This window comes from Gobio gobio, assembly GCF_949357685.1.
Source record: "Gobio gobio genome assembly, chromosome: 19".
NCBI lineage: Eukaryota > Metazoa > Chordata > Actinopteri > Cypriniformes > Gobionidae > Gobio > Gobio gobio.
Genome location: NC_137112.1, coordinates 13,436,670 through 13,454,119, shown reverse-complemented (window position 1 = coordinate 13,454,119; position 17,450 = coordinate 13,436,670). Strand labels below are relative to the sequence as shown.

The window sequence follows — 17,450 nt, the reverse complement described above, 5'->3', positions numbered from 1 at the left end:
TAGCAGTGATTAATTTAACAGCAGAACGCAGTACACTATCAAACGCCACACCAATGAATCTTATTGGCTGATTGACACTTGTATGAATAATATGGGGTGTTCTCCAGTAAAACAAATAACAATAATCAGACCTCCTAAGCATTCCAGAATTCGTAAAGTTCGTGTAAGGCTACTGCAATTGTAATGTAGGCCCTTTCAGACAAAACTGACAGATCCGGAAGCCGTTGAATGTGGAATGATTTTTTCCTGCTTGAATGATGAAATTGTTGGTGCAAACAACTCGACGACAATCAAATAACATGCATGACTTTGCTTGACTTTGCTTTACACACGAACTTCTTCTCCTTAACACGGCGGTTCTGGAACCAGGTGGTCACCTGGCGCTCGGAGAGATCGGTTGTGGTGGAGATCCGCCTTCTTTTGTCTTTGGTGATGAACTTGCTGGCTGCATACTCTTTCTCCAGCTCCTTTAATTGAATCTTAGTGTAAGGAACCCTCTTCTTACGACCGCGACGATGCCCGTTAATCTCGATCTGGTGCGGCACCACATCTGCAAAAACGGTTTAAGACGGGAAGAACATCTTAGAAAATATATGACGTGCCAATGACTTTCCAAGTACAATCACGTGACTCTCAACAGCGAGTAAAATGACTGGTAGATGAAACTGTGACCACAACTCTGACCAAGATTTTATTTTTTCACTAAGAGAGTCCATTTGCAGCAGTATTCATAGACAACACGTTTAGAGTTACGGGAAAGTTATGGCGTGAATTAGGGGAGAGCGGGGCACAACCTAACGCTTTTTTGACTTTCTCAGTTTGTGTAAATCCACTTGGGGTTCAGAGTAGCCTATTTATTTTTTCCCACATCAATTTCACACATGTCTAGTACAATTAGCCTATGTGGTTTTGTTTAATTAATGCAGTGTATAGGCTACTTTTTTCTTGTTTACCCTGAAAGAATGGGAGTGAAATGTGACAACATGCCCCATAACATGACAATATGACAGCTTAAAATGATACAAAATACATTTGTTAACTTTTTCAAATTAAATAATGGCATTTTTTAATCATTAAAAATATACGAATTTTTGAGTTTGACAACAAACACTGCAAAACACAGCAGGGGTGCGTTTCAGGAAAGTGTCGCTAGGCAACTGCAAGTTCCGTAGTTATCAGCATAGTTCAACGAGTCGGTGTTTCCCGAAGCCATAGTTCCAACTAATGTTCACAAACAGGGGGGTGCGTTTCCCGAAAGCATCGTTGGCCAACTATGGTCGCAAGTTCCGTCGTTATCAGCATAGTTCAACGATTTGGTGTTTCCCGAAACCATCGTTCCAACGAACGTTCGCAAACTGCATCGCAAACTTGTGTGGTTGGAACGACAGCTCTTGACCTGTGGTTAGAAGTAAAGTTCCTTGTTAGTTTGTCGTATCGACGTCATTGATTTCGCAGCAGCTGGGATGTGTACTATTCAGAGCTATCGACCCTATAGCCTATTTCTTTCGAAGGTTTTACCATCTACTTTAAGTAATTTGGATGACTTAAAGTCGAGGTGCCTAGGTTTTACACAATTTGCTTTCTTCATTACAAATTATTTGAAACGATATAATAGCGTGACGATAGCAATTATTCTCCCTTCGATGTGCCCTCCGAAAGGATAATTTATGCTGGTTGGGACGCAGTCTTGGTTTCGTTTGTGCGAAGAAACGAGTGTGCAAGTGCAAGTTGCTAACTTTGTTAAATTCCCAAAGACAAATAGTCATATAACAATATTTTACAAAAAGGGGTTTACCCTTAAATATTTAATTGTATATGTAGGCTACTGTAGCATTACACATATACGCAACACATGCAGTGCTTAGCGCTAAGGAAACGTAGGCAGATTCAGATTGGTTTTATTCTGACATTTAAACATTTAACAAATGATGACATAAATCAACATAAAGTCTGAAAAGGAATAGGCAGAAGCATTTATTTTTTGGGTGATTTCTGCCCAGGATTTTTTTTATCAGCATTTGTTACACAATTTTTCAGCTTTGAAAATAGCAGTTTTTTTTTTTGATTCTCCACCTCCAAAAGAACTGTAACTTCATTTTTTGAAAATTGTGGTTTTCGCGTCATTTTCATAGGTCATATGAACACATAGCTGAATGGCAAGGGGACTTAAATAGGCAGGCTAATGATCTTAAGCAAAATATGCAACAACAGGTGTAGCTACACAATAGTATAACAATCACAGTGATCATTGATCAACAGTAAAACCCATCATTTATTTTCATTTTAATTGTGCTGATCTATCAATATTCAATAAGTAATTAATAAATATGAAATTGTGAAATTAATAGTTATAGATTTTTGGGATCAGAGAAGACAACATTGTGTTTATATTTTATTGTGCAAAGAATGAATGTTGAGTTGTTAACGTAATTACTCCACATCGTCACTAAGAAAGCGCAGTCGAAAAGAGAAAAGAACCAAATTTACAGCAGGTGGCGATATGTGCTCATAGCACCAGTCCGCCATTAGATCGAAGAAGAAGAAGAAGAAGAACGTCATAACGACAGCTCCAACCAATGTGGTTCAAACCATGGTTTTGCGACACAGGTACCATGGTTTCGGGAAACAGTAGTGACTAGCTAGTTGATTTCTTTAAAGATGCATCGTACTATGGTAGTTAAACCAGCGAGTTGCATCGTTGTACGGGAAACGCACCCCTGCATCGCAAAGTTTCGTGGTTGGGACAGCTCTCCACCTGTGGTTAGAAGCATAGTTTCTTGCTTGCATAACACGTGCACTTCATAAATCCTTATCTTAAGCAAAATAAGCAAGCTGACATTCAGTAGCCTAAATTCTCTATATTTTTTTTATTTAAAATATAGGCTTACATCAAAACGCCATTTACGTATTTTAGTTCGTCAAGAGATTTAAAGGATTAGTCACTTCACAATGAAAATGTCCTGGGGCCAGTTGCATAAACTTAGCCATTATGTTTAGACTGTGTCTTAAGAACTAATTTGACACACTAGCAATTAGTCAAGAGGTAATCAGTCTTACTTTTCTGATTCAAAGACCAATCTAACTTTTTATGTAACTGACTTTAAAAAGTTAAGAACAGTCTTGAAGAAAAAAATAGACGACTAACTTTTAAGACTAGTCTAAGCAGTTTATGCAACCGGCCCCTGATATTTTACTCACCCCATCTCATTCAAGATGTTCATGTCAACCCTAACCCTAACCGAAAAGAAAATAAGTTTTTTGAGGAAAATATTCCAGGAGTTTTCTCTCCACCATTGACTTCCTTTGCAACCAAAAGGTCCAAATCAATGCAGTTTCAAAGCGCTTCGAAAGGTTTCAGAGGCTCTGCGCGATCCCTCACGAGGAATTATGTCTTATCTAGCAGGGGTGCGTTTCCCAAAAGCATTGTTAGCCAACTATGGTCGCAAGTTCCGTCGTTATCAACATAGTTCAACCAGTTAGTGTTTCCCGAAACCATCGTTCGACCGAACGTTCGCAAACAGCGTCGCAAACTTGTGTGGTTGCAACGACAGTCTCGACCTGTGGTTAGAAGCATAGTTTCTTGTTTGCATGACATGTGGACTTAATAAATCCTTATCTTGAGCAAAATAAGCACGCTGACATTCAGTACAACCTATATCTTTTATTTAGAATACATACAAATGTCATTAATGTCTTTTAGTTTGTCAAGAGATTTAAAGCACCGTTTTTGAAGAGTGCGCATGTGCGGACGTGCTCTAGTACGTAAAAAAGAGCCTATTTGAATCTGGAAATAAAGCAAAATAACTGAGAAAAATTTGAATTATTCCTCAGGTGCCATATCCATAATGTGTAGCAAAAAAATCTAGCATGAATTCGATCTCAAAATAATTAATTAAAAGCATTTATTACTCCACCACCTGCGTGACATCATTAACCAACGTGGTTGAACGACATAATTCAGCCGAGACTAGGCGGCTGCAGTGAGGGGAGGAGTGAAAAAAAGTGCAGGCAAGCCGGACAGTTCTCTCTTCTCGTAGTGGATCAGACACCTGCGGGATCAAAGGCGGATATCGCGGGATTCACACTCGTGCGCTTTGTTGCTGATAAACTGGATGTAATTCTGTTACTTTTATATGAAAATAAATATTATGAACAAGAAACCCAAAGTTTTTGTTATTTATTTCCATTCGAAAGACGTGTTTATCAATCATTTTGACTTTAATTAGGCCTACATACTTGTTTTTATATATATATATATATATATATTATAAATATGACAAAATCACATAACCCACAGAGAGATCGCCTTTGCTAGAGAGTTTGGGAATATTCACACATAAAAACATGATCTCAGAGTTTTAAAATCAAACATTTTAAAAAAAGAACCATACATCACGGTTGTTTAAACCAAGCATTAAGCTGTGTCGTCAGCAAGTCGTTTCCCATCATGCTTTTGCTCAGCGCAGTCAGTGGAGAGCAGCTGCGTTCGTCTGCAGAATCCGACACATCCGCCTTTCGCTCGCGAGAGTTTTTTGACATACGTCAGCATGACATCAGAGCAAGGCGGACCGCCCTCGGACACTTTTCTAACCGGAATGCATCTCGCGCTGATCACCGGTGATCGGTTCTGCGCAGATTTTTGCTCATCTCAAACAAGCCTATTTGCGACAATACGGTGTCGGGAAACAGTCGTGACTAGCTAGTTGATTTCTTCAACGATGCATCGTACTATGGTTTAAGCAGTGAGTTACGTCGTTGTACGGGAAACGCACCCCTGATCGGTCTTTTAAATAATAATAATAAAAAAGAATACTTTTTAACCTAAATTGCTCATCTTGCGCTGCTCTGCGCTCGCCAGTGATTGAGCAATCACGTCGAAAACGTCACACTAGACGTAGGCGGAAGTACCGCCGAAAGCAACGTGGGAGGACTAATATAAACGCCTTTACTAAAAAACACTCCATCTTCAACTTTAAAATCATCCGACATTGTTGTTTTACCTTTTTTTTTTGTTGCTACAGGGCATTAGTATTAGTCTTCACACGAGCACTTTGTAAACACGGGGCGGCCTACGTCTAGTATAACGTTTGATGAGTGGCCCCTAGCATTTGCCTATTCCGCCTATGCCACGGGCCAGCCCTGGTTACAACTAACCCCGTGTTAGGTTGTTCCCAGCTCTCCCCTACACATCCGGTCCTCAGTAAGCAAAAAGCTCCACTCCACTAACTCACTGCTTAACTACCATAGTACGATGCATCGTTCAAGAAATCAACTAGCTAGTCACGAATGTTTCCATGAAACCGTATTGTCGCAAGTCTGTTTTTCAACCACATTGGTTAATAATGTCACGCAGGTGGTGCAATAACTGCTTTTAATTAATTATTTTGAGATCAAATTCATGCTAGATTTTTTTTGCTATATGGACATGGTATCTGAGGAGTAATTCTAATTTTTCTCAGTTATTTTGCTTTATTTCCAGATTCAATCATAAGCTGGTTCTTACTAGGGCACGTATACATGTGGTCTTCAAAAATGTGCTTTAAATCTCTTGACAAACTAAAAGACATACATGACATTTGTATATATTAGAAATAAAATATATGATCGCACTGAATGTCAGCTTGCTTATTTTACCTCAAGATAAGGATTTATTAAGTCCACATGTCATGCAAACAAGAAACTAACCCTGGAGAGCAGTCCTTTCAACCACACAAGTTTGCGATGCTGTGCTGTTTGCGAATATTCGTTCGAACTATGGTTTCAGGAAACACAGACTCTTGAGCTATGTTAATAAGGACGGAACTTGCGACCATAGTTGGCTAATGAGGCTTTTGCAAAACGCACCCCAGAGCAAGAGCAAAGAGCGCACCCATCAATGCGCTGTCGGCAGGCTGCCATTTTGTTTTTAGATCACAAAATCAATAATGTCACTAAAGAAGTGTGTTTCTGGTTGTGAGGGAAAGATAACGTTGTCCAGCTTCCCAAATAACCCAGCGTTAAGGGAACAGTGGATGCAGTTTGTTTTTCCGGAGTTCTGCAAGTGTGTGTGTTTGTTCCCGGTCATGAGTGGAAACCGCAGGCGATGAGTGAAACTGCATCAAATGTGTGTGTTTTGTTGGCAATCTACGCATAAGTAGGCTACATAATGCAAACAATACCAAGGCAAATCGAAAGTTATCCAGGGATAATGCCATGATGTTTTGTGTGTGTGTGTGTGTGTGTGTGTGTGTGTGTGTGTGTGTGTGCTCTTTAGCTCCGCCCTCTGCAGGCCTCCACGGGCTGTTTGCAGAAAGAATCAGTACAGCTTATGTCTTTTATAAAACTAAAGACTCTTCGGAGATTTGAAGGATGCAATACTACCCAAGATTAATATGAGATTGGCAAAAACTGTGTGTGTTAGGTAGCCTACCCTTTAATTGGTAAGGTACAAAGGGACTAAAGGCGGCATTTGATTTTATTCTCCTCTAGATGGCACGAAACTTGCTGCACTTTCCTAAACATCCGCTTTTCAAGACACCCGTGGAAATTAGTGCATAGCTGTAGCATGATCGTGCAATTTATATGCAAACAATTATTTTTTATGTGGATATGACACGCAGTTTTCCCGTGCATATGATACGCACTTTATGGCGTGTAATAGGCCTACGCACGTAACCCACACCAATAATCCTACCCAAGGGGTTTGCAGTGCATATCAAGGCCAATTTATACTTCTGCGTCGAGTGTACGCCGTAGTGTACGCCGTAGGCTACGCGCGTAGCCGACGCCGTAGTGAGCATTTATACTTCTGCGCTGTTGTCTGCGTCAATGTGCAATTACACATGCAGACGCTAGTAGGCAGTGTCATCGGGCATGTTGGTGTAATCAAGACAACAGCCGAAGAAGAAGCAGCTTGTTGTGTAGAATCTGTACATTCATGTCGGAGTATCAGCAGCAGTGGGAGAGCGGCTTTTCTTGCAGCTTGAGTTGTTGTATCTAATACAAATTAAGCATCTCTAGTTGATTAGTAAAGTTAAATAAGGCGATCTGGCGCTGGAATGTGTTTGTGAAATCATGCGGAGCTCGTGGCCGCTGTTTTCAGTATCGGTGGCTCGAGCAATCGATTGCTGTTGCGGCGACTTCATGCACGAAATATACCCTAATGTGTCCCTGTTCTTGATATACAATTACTGATTAACATCTTTGGTTTTAATGAGAAAATAAATAAACTATACTCAGTGGATCTATGTATTTATTTACTACCATAAAGAATCGCTGGACTGCAAAATATTGTGTTATAGCAGACATAAGGAACTATCATCCAATTTCTGGACACACACACACACACACACACACACACTCCTATCGCAGATTTTTTATTTATTTATTGACCTGAGGGAAGGGTTCTGGCAGACCAATCACAGCGCTTGCGGTCCGCGTAGAATTGACGCGTTGTTACATTTTTGGAGAGGTGCGCGTCAGGCTACGGCGTAGGGTACGGCGTATCCAACGCGTCTATGCGTAGGGTACGCCGTACCCTCTGCGTGCACTCGACGCAGAAGTATAAATTGGCCTTCATATGCACGTAAAAACAATTTTTTGCTTATAAATTGTACGATAAATACAAATTCGTGCTATAGATACGGATTTCACAATAAACGTGTTGCAACAGGTGCCTTTTACCCCAAATTATGACAAAAATCTTAATGGTTTTCACTTTTGTAAATAAGTAAACCGTTTTTCAATAATGGAAGAATATGTAAAAGTATGGTATTTGGAGTAAAAGGCACAATAATTAACATTATAATAAACATTTTGGTGACTTCCATTTGTTGACTTGACATGGTTAGATTCAGATTGTAAATATCGTATAGTACCCCATACATGTATAAGATTCTTAAACAAAATAAACCACTTTTAAGATTTATTTTCACACAAAATTGCTCCATCAATACAAACATATGACGCATATATATTTGCCATCATACATGGGAGTAATGAAAAGATTTTCTTAAGGTGTGCCTTTAGCCCTTTTGTACCCCAGTCGTCTTAAATAACTGCAACTATGTTATTGAATATTAAACACGATTAAACAGTACCAAGCCGCCTTTTCCCATTTTAAAGCACACAGAATAGAACTTAATTTCAACATTAAACTCTCCACATACAACGCGTCCCATGTAAAGCACACTGGAAATTAAAGTTGCACAGTCGGTTGATATTCGCCATATACTTAATTTAATCTAGTAGAATGTGTTTGTAAGAGTCACAAACAGTGTTAAGAATATTTGTTAAGACAGAATATAGAGAGAGACGAGACATAACCTGTCCAAATAGCCTATTGTAGGCTACGTTTGTAGAAAATAATATTTGGTGAGTGGGAAACGAGTCCTGATTGGTTACCTGCAAGTATTAAGACAAACATCGTACACATATTATTTAAGTACAATCTTAAAAATAAAGGTTCTTTGTTGCGCAGAAAGGTTATTTAGACTATAAAAGGGCTAGAAAACAAAACGGTTCTTCAGGTAACCAAAAATGGTTCTGTTATGGCATCGTGAAAACCCATTTTTGGTTCTTTCTTGGAACCTTTATACTTAAGGGTGTAAAAGGCATATTTATCAAATGGTAAAATGTCAACTCTGAATTTTAAATAAGATTTAAACTAATACCTGCCAATCAACGTCTCGGAAAAGAATTAATCTAAGCACTATCACGGAAAATCACGGTAGGCCTACAATATAAAAAAAAACCAAATGAGGCCTACATGAACATACACTGAAAAAAATGCTTTTCTTAGTTAGTATTTTTGTCTTGTTTCCATTCTAAATATATATAATTTCTTAAATCAGGATGATTTTACTAGATAAGTAAAATGACATAATGTATTTTTTCTTGTTTTCTGGGAACAAAATAATAATTAAAAAAAATAAAATAATAAGTGAGTTTTTGCTTAAAACAAGCTAAATTATTTTCTAATGGGGTAAGAAAATAATCTTGCTTCTGTTTGGGAAATCTATATTAAATAATTATGGGACATTCTTTCATGCTTTTAAAATATTTACTTTTTAAAATAATTTTGTTTATGTATATGTAACATATTTTAATGACAGAATATATATTTATTGAACAAAAAAAAAAGATCAAAATAAACAGAAAATAGTACAAACTTTGATAAAGTGATTATTTTGAACAAGTATTAACTTATAACAACAAGAAACAATAAAACATATCTTATGTCATTTTACTTATCTATAGTAAAGTCATCTTGATTTAAGACTTTTTAGGTATTTGGACTGGAAACAAGTCAAAAATACTAAGTAAGAAAAGCATTTTTTTTGCAGTGTATAGCCTAGAAATTATATTTAAGATTGGGAGACGATAAAGTAGCCTACATTTCCGCGGACGCCCTAAAATTTGTTGAAGTTGGGAGTTTTATTTTTCTCTCATTCCTAATCCCCCTATACAAGTAGGCCTATACATTAGTATAAAGTAGGCTACACAGAATTTCAAACATGCCAAGCTTTATCATATTTGGTGGTTTCATTTTACCCGCAAACTGGGGATTCCATAGGTGGTTAAAATGTGTTTGATCCTTTGAACAATATAGTTGCTCATCCCAGCCGTTCGACAGTGCCCAGTGCTGATAACTGTCCATTGGAAACACAGTTTCATGCCGGGACTCCGGGCGCGCGCTGATTCCTGGTACAACCGGGACGTCCAAATAGCCGGGGACAGACTTATAAGAGCTGGCAAAGCTTGAGTAAATAGCAAATTCTTTGGATCTACTGGAAAGCTCTTCAGATGGTAGCACACCGCTTGTTTCCATGTATTTTTCGCCAGGATGGTATGAACATGGATTCTGTTGCAAGTTTACGTTGTGAGAGTATGGAAGTCGACATCCATAATATTGACTTCCAAATGGGTATCCACAGCTCAGTAATGTGCCCGATGAGGTCTGGGGCGCAGGGCACTGCTGGCTGATATCCGGGTACACTGTACACTGGTGGTTCCCAGAACGGCGTCCCAGTGCAGGGTGCGAGATAAAATCACTGCCGTGAGAGGCAGGACAGCTCCCGCTCAGTACCTCCATGGTTTTGTTTTTATGACAATTACTTTTTTCATTACACGTAAACCAATGTGTCCGCCCAGCATCCATGCAGAATCAGCGAAATCGTCATAGGTTGTCGATGCTTTTTAAAACTAGACTGACACCTCACTTCCAAGCTAATTTTCTCCGTACACGCATGCGCATCGTTAAACCCTGATTACTCGCACATGCTGTCAAGGCGAGCGAATCTCTTAGAAGTGAAGATGCATCTCTCTCTTAATATCACTGACGACAAAACAGTCGCCAAAAATAGACACTTGTTCGATGGCTTGTAAATAGGCGGTTTATTTTTACATATTTAGGGGAGAGCGGGGCACAACCGAACGCTTTTTGACTTTCTCAGTTTGTGTTAATCCACTTGGGGTTCAGAGTTTTTTTTTTCACACATTGATTTCACACGTCTTGTACAATTATGTGGTTTTGTTTCATCAATACAGTGTATACTTTTTTCGAGATTTACCCCGAAAGAATGGAAGTGAAATGTGACAACATGACAGCAAATGTTATCTGATATCATCAAAAAATATACAAGACAAACTAAAATATGTTGTCAATAAAATACAATTATTAACTTTTTCAAATAAGATAATGGCATTTTTTTATCATTAAAAATAAACTCATTTTTGAGTTTGACAACAAACACACTGCAAAACAGCTATACAGCATTCACTTTTTCTAATGGTTTCTCAAAAGAATTCATAAAAGTATAGAATATAATATCATAGTTCAAATTGTGTGACAACATGCCCCACCTGAGCAACTGGGATTTAAACCGCGGCATTAAATAACTATCTCAACTGTTAAATAACAGATAGGCCTATACGATTAAAATAATATCCGATTTGTTTTATTTTAAATAAACACAAAAAACAGAGATTAAAAATTATCTTAATAAATACAATTTTGCTATGGTACATAAATGTTCAGTGATATCTTCTAAAGATTTTTCTGATATGACAACTAGTAAATACATTAAGTTTTGTTATGCTGGTATGTGTGGAAAGTTTTAAGCCATGCGTGTTACAACTAACCCCGCATTGGGTTGTGCCCCACTCACCCTATTCCAAGAATAATTCAATATTCGAGAATAACAGTAAAACATGATATTAAGATAAATCAATTAAATTAAACCTTAAGTTTTTGCTGATACTGAATGTAAATTTATTATAGGCTACTGATATTTGTTCGAAGAAACTTTTTTATTTATTTATTTATTTATTTATTTATTTATTTTTTCCCTCCATTGTTTAATTGCACTGGCAAACAAGTAGCCTATAGCTAATGTGGAAATTTAGATTTGAAAAGTTTCGTTAGATGTTCGGTTCTGCTTATACTGAGAAAACAAAAGCACACATGTACAAGTTCTGTGGCTCAAGATTCCATAGCCCGACCAGTGTTAGACATTGTTCTGCATAAACACTTACATATCAGTTTCAAATAGGCTAATACAATAAAATAAAAAAATAAAAAACACTCAAATGTGATTGTCTGGAGAACTATGGGAATTCGATGAATTGAAAGAATACGAAGATGTAAGAATAGTTCTGAGTGAAATTCGAGTTTAGAAATCCATAACCCGCCCTATCTCTGTTTTTACACTTACATACATACATGCATAGCCTACATTTAGCTTCGTGCAAACACTGTGACCCATAATAATTAAGCAGAAGTAATAATAATAGGCCTAAATAAAAATGAGGTAATCAGTAACATAATTTAAAGTTCATACACAGCAAAAAATGCTTTTCTTAGTATTTTTGTGGTGGGGTAAGACAATTAATATTGTTTCTGATTGAAATCTTGTTTATTGTTTGTGTCCCAAACATTGACATTACATTTAGGCCTACATTTATTCATTTAGCAGACGCATTTATCCAAAGCCACTTACAGCTGAGGAAGCGAGCCGTCATGAAGAGGCGAAAAAAGTGCTTGACGTACTAATCTTTGGACATTGCTTAGTGTAGCATAAGCTAGAATAGGGTGTGAATAGAGGTAAATGTAGGTGTTTTTTTCTTGTAAGATGAGGTTAAGTGCTCACGGAAGAGATGAGTTTTCAGCTGTCTTTTGAATGTTGTCAGCGATTCTGCATTTCGGATGGAGGTGGGAAGATCGTTCCACCAGCAAGGAACAGAGAACGAACATTTTCTGTAAAGGGATTTCATGCCTCTCTGTGATCGTACTCCTTAGCTGAGCGAAGGCTTATAGTGGAGCGAGTCGAAGTATGCGGGTGCTGAGCTTGTGGTGGATCTATAAGCAAGCGTCAACGCCTTGAACTTGATGCGAGCAGCGAGTGGTAGAAGAGAGGTGTGACATGGGACCTTTTGGGTTCAGACAAGACGTGCCTCGGCGTTCTGAATCATTTGAAGCATCTTGATACCACAAGATGGATGTCCAGCTAGAAGCGCATTGCAATAGTCAAGCCTAGAAATGACCAGGGCCTGGACGAGAAGCTGTTTGCATGCTCTGTTAGGAATGGTCTGATCTTCCTGATGTTGTGCAGAGCAAACCTGTATGACCGAGCTATCTTTGAAATGTGATCTTTGAAGGACAGCTGGTCATCAAAATAAACAAGAACAAACAGAAACAAGATTATTTTTCTTACCCCATTAGCAGATAATTTTGCTGGTTTTAAGCAAAAACCCACTTCATTTTGAAGTGAATTTTTTTTTTACTAAACAAGAAAAGCAGTGTTTTTTGCAGTGTAAACTCCAAGAATAATTTCGCATGGGCTTCACATTTTGGTTGTGCATGTTAATTGCACTTAACTTTAAATATTGAATAAATTCGATTAAGAGTAGGCCTATTAGCAAGTAGCCTAAATAATGGCTAATCGTCCAAACGCCATCAGCTGCTAGGAAATCCAAGGTCAAGGTGGAAACGTAGACAAAGAGTGTCGTAATACGTCTAGACAGAGAGGAACGAACTTCACACTTGGCGAGGTCACGTGCACATTTTTCTACAGACACTTATGCTTATTGTCCTCAATTACCTTCCTATTGTTTAATTTTACACTAGCTTCGATTCGATTGAAACTTTCCCATCGGCCAGAATATATTTACACTTATGCTACACACTCAACAGGCTTCCTTCAGAATTGCAATGTCAAAAGTGTCCAAATGGGAATAATATATCAGGTTACACTTTACATTATTCGTTAACATAAGTGAAAGCATTATAATGAACAACATTTATTAACCTAGGCCAACGTTAATTTATGCCATTATTCATTGATAATGCATGTTTTCTCATAATGCATCAACAAAAGTAAATTAAGCCTAAATATGTATATTGAATTTTAAAACACGTAGAAGTGATACATTTACTTAATTAACTTAAAGTGCTATAAAGACATATCTTCATGAGGATGTTGCTATACAGAATACCCATGCCTTCGGCGTAACATGGTAATAATTTCGCAGACATTTAACAAGTACAGCATATAACAAAATATAACAAAAAATATGCAGAAATATTTAAAGTCCTACCCTTTTAATATTATTAAAATGACATCTTATCTCACGACAAAACGTACAACCAACATCTCATAATCTTACCTCTAAAACATGACAGTCGTCGGGGGTATAAATTAGACACAAAAACTTTAGAGCGAATTCGCTGCAGAAACGTAAAATAGTTAGGAATTAGCCTATGAGACCTTTCCCCCGCACACTATTATGGTTCCTCTTTGCGAATATCCGTGAGATCTTTAAAATATTCCAATAATAGCAATAAATAAATATATAAAATCACGCAACATCTCAAAACAGCTGAATCTTTGTGATTGATGCTTGGTATGCTAGCCTAAACAAGAAAATGGAAACTTACAAATGCCTTCAGAAAATTCTAAAGAGAAAGGTTAACAACCGTTGTTGTTAAGCATATCTTTATGTTATTGCAATACTATTATACGCCTAATAATTACAATTTTACCACCGATCAGTTCTTAGCCTGTCTTTAAGTCAACGGCAAACATAGTTGCTCATGACAGACTTTTAAAATCCTACAATGAGGCCAACTGGAAAAGTCGATTTTAGTTGATTACACTATCATTTGTATGTTTCATGTCCTATTTTAATTTCTGTATATTGAAAATGTATATCTATATTTAACTTGCAAACTGCTTTATGAATGCCTTTATAATGTACGTTATACGCCATTGAAATATTCTCGGCAATGATTCAGCAAAAGACTGAACATTTGCATACAAGTTGTAGATGTTTAATCACGATCTAGCTATTCTTTAAATTAGGCTATAAACGAAATAGTCGTTACAACAGCCCTTCGCCCTTTGCTCAAACTTCCATGAGGACGCCTAGCGCGTTTGCATGAATCCAAGTTCAAGTTAAAAGGGATCTCTGCACAGTCCAGACCACACAATGGACTCGCTAGGATCTTCAGAGGAAGGCATCGTATATGGCTGACCGCTGACGTAAAAACAAAAAGGTCGTATGTTTCAGGTAAGAATTTTGCTGGGATGGTCTGCAATGACAAAGTTTTGCAAAGACAAAGTTTTGCAAATTGCATGAATGCCTCCAAGGATTCATTTAATAATACTAATTGCAAATAAAAAAATCCGTGGCAAATAACTGGCCAGAAATCAGCAGAATAGGCTCCTATTTTGCAGCAACAATATGTGCACTGGAATAACTACACTAGGTTAAAAATTCGGATAAACCGAAAAACTCATCACCAATTCGCCAAAACGTAAGACCTTTGTATTATCACGAGAGTGTTGGATATATAAATGTGTAATCCTCATAAAACACTGATCAAGGCTTTTATAACCTCTGTGTTACACTGACATTGAGCACCATGCACAAAACACTAGCCAATACTGAGAAACAACACAAAATTCGAAAAAACGTACTCGGTTACTCTCGTAACCTTGGTTCCCTGAGAAAAACGGGAAGACCCTTATGGGGAAACTCCTTTTCTCGCAAATACTGAAGCCTTTATTTTAAAACGCAGTGCAGCTGCACAGCCAGCATAGTGCAGAGTTATAAGCACGCTGATTGACTGGGCTGCGGGAACTGCACGAACCTATTGGGGCACATCCTGCTGAGCCCACAAAAATGGGTGGAGCTACTGTCTATAAAAGTGGTTCATTTCGCAATAGAAAAGGACTTGTGCCTGTAGTGCAGGTACTCCAAGTTGTAAAATCTCACAAATGTGGATGATGAGGACCAGTCGGCCGCTGCACAAATGTCATCAATTGGTACACCACTGGACCATGCCCATGATGAGGCCATGCCTCTCGTGGAATGAACTCTGACGCCTATGGGGCATTGAAGGCCTGCTCTCGCACAGAGCTCCCCAACCTAGGTTGGAGGCATCTGTTGAAACCACCTTCCTCCTTGAGACTACACCCATGCTTACTCCAGTCTGGTACCATCTGGTGTCTTTCCAGGGGGTCAGCGCTTTAATACACCCGTGGTTCACCCTGATGCAATCGTGGCCGGACCGTCAAGCATGAGCCGGGAATCGGGGCTTTAGCCAACGTTGCAGAAGGCACATATTCAATAGGCCTAACTGGAGTACTGACAATGCAGAGGCAATAAGGCCCAGTGCCCTTTGAAAGGTTCTGAGGGGGAGGTAAGCTCCCGCTTTGAACAATGCAGCTAGCTGTTGAATGGTGAGAGCGCATTCTGGTGCAAGCCAGGCTCTCATTTGGATGAAAATTGTTCCCAGAATAGGTATTCGCTGGCTGGGGGACAGTATGCTCTTGGATAAGTTGATCCTGAGCCCAAGGCATTCTAGATGGCTGAGGAGCCAGGATTTCTGAGTTTGTGACTCGGCCTCCGACTGGGCCAAAATCAGCCAGTCATCAAGGTAGATCAGAATGTGCATTCCCCGCTGTCTACGGGGGGAGAGAGCTGCATCCATGCATTTCGTAAATGTACGAGGTGCCAGTGACAGCCCGAATGGCAGGACTGTATACTGATAAGCCACACCCTCGAACACTTATCTCAAGAACGGTCTGTAATGGGGGGCTATTTGGATGTGAAAGTAGGCATCTTTCAGATCTACCAATAAAAAACAATCCCTTGGGCGAATTTACGAGAGGATTTGTTTGGCTGTTAACATCCTGAATGGCCGTCTCATGAGGGCCTCGTTCAGGTGTCTGAGATCCAGAATAGGCCTGAGGCCGCCATCTTTTTTCGGTAGGAGTCTGACTTTGGTTGCGTTTGGTTGCAAGGGTGCGTAGGTTACAACGGAATATCTCCAACCACCTGAACTTAAAAGGGGGCTGGGAGAAACACATGAGCCTTTTTCGGGGGTGGTCCGGCCGCATCAAGACTTAACCCTTCCTCTTCCTTTCTGCTGTCTGATCAGGAAGGCTTCCGAGGCTCAGGGTCCAGCTAAAATCTAGGCCGGGGGCCCTGGCGTTTAGGGAATGGGAAGCGCTTAGATGTCTGTGGGCGCTGTTTGGTTTCAGCCACTGGGCGGGGCTGAGAGACCAGCGGCGTGGGTATGGGCGACCCAAACCAGAGCTGGAGCATTTGGCTAGGAAGTGTTGCATGGCCTGCAAAGACTTCTGTGCTTCAGTGAAGCCGATTACCGCTGGGCCAAAGAGACCAGTGGTAGAGACGGGGGAATCAGGAAAGGCAGTCTTGTCTGCATCCTTAATCTCCATTAAATTGAGCCACAGGTGGCGCTCAAATACTACCAGGCTGGCGATGCTCTTTCCAATGGCCTGGCCGGTGGTCTTTGTCGTGCATAGGGCTAGGTAAGTGGCTCTTTTAGGAAGAAACTGCGCTGCGTTTTAAAATAAAGGCTTCAGTATGTTCGAGAAAAGGAGTTTCTACGAGTTCAGACTAGAGGTCTTCACGGAGCCCCCGAGACCCGTGGACCCGGGACCCGACCCGGGACCCGTACGGGTTCGGGTCTATATTTTAAATGATCAGCCGGGTCCGGGTCGGGTCCCAATCTATTACTACGGGTCCCGGGTCTGTTTAACATTGTGTGCAATACCCGAGTCGATCCGGACTCGGAGAACACCTGCCCGTGATCAGAGTCAGTCAGCACTGCTTGTGTGTTTTTTGTAACTTGCAACTGTAAAATTAGGATAAGAAAAGTGTGAGCCGGGAAATAAGGTTTAAAAAAAGAAAGAAGAAAAACACGAGCGATCTCTCTCTCTCTTGCTCGCTCGCCTCACACGCTCGCTCTCTCTCTCTCTCTCTCTCTCTCTCTCGCTCGCTCGCTCTCTCTGCAAGCGCACGGTAATAATAATGGTTACCTTCATGAGTGATGTGTGAAAAAAGCTAAAAAACAACGAATATAAAGAAGTTAAACCCACGGCACCTCTTCTGTCCGGGCATCCTTCATGCATATTGTGGACAAACATGAGAAAAAAGTAAGT

General features: G+C 39.5%; 1 protein-coding gene across 1 annotated transcript; it reads right to left on the bottom strand.

The window, feature by feature from the left end:
* Nucleotides 1-290: 290 nt before the first annotated feature.
* Nucleotides 291-10,160, bottom strand: hoxc13b (homeobox C13b; the record flags this gene model as incomplete). The annotated part of the gene is given in 3 exon segments (XM_079845328.1): nucleotides 291-550; nucleotides 9,532-10,105; nucleotides 10,107-10,160. Coding segments are annotated over 3 exon segments (888 nt in total).
* Between the last annotated feature and the right edge of the window lie 7,290 nt (nucleotides 10,161-17,450).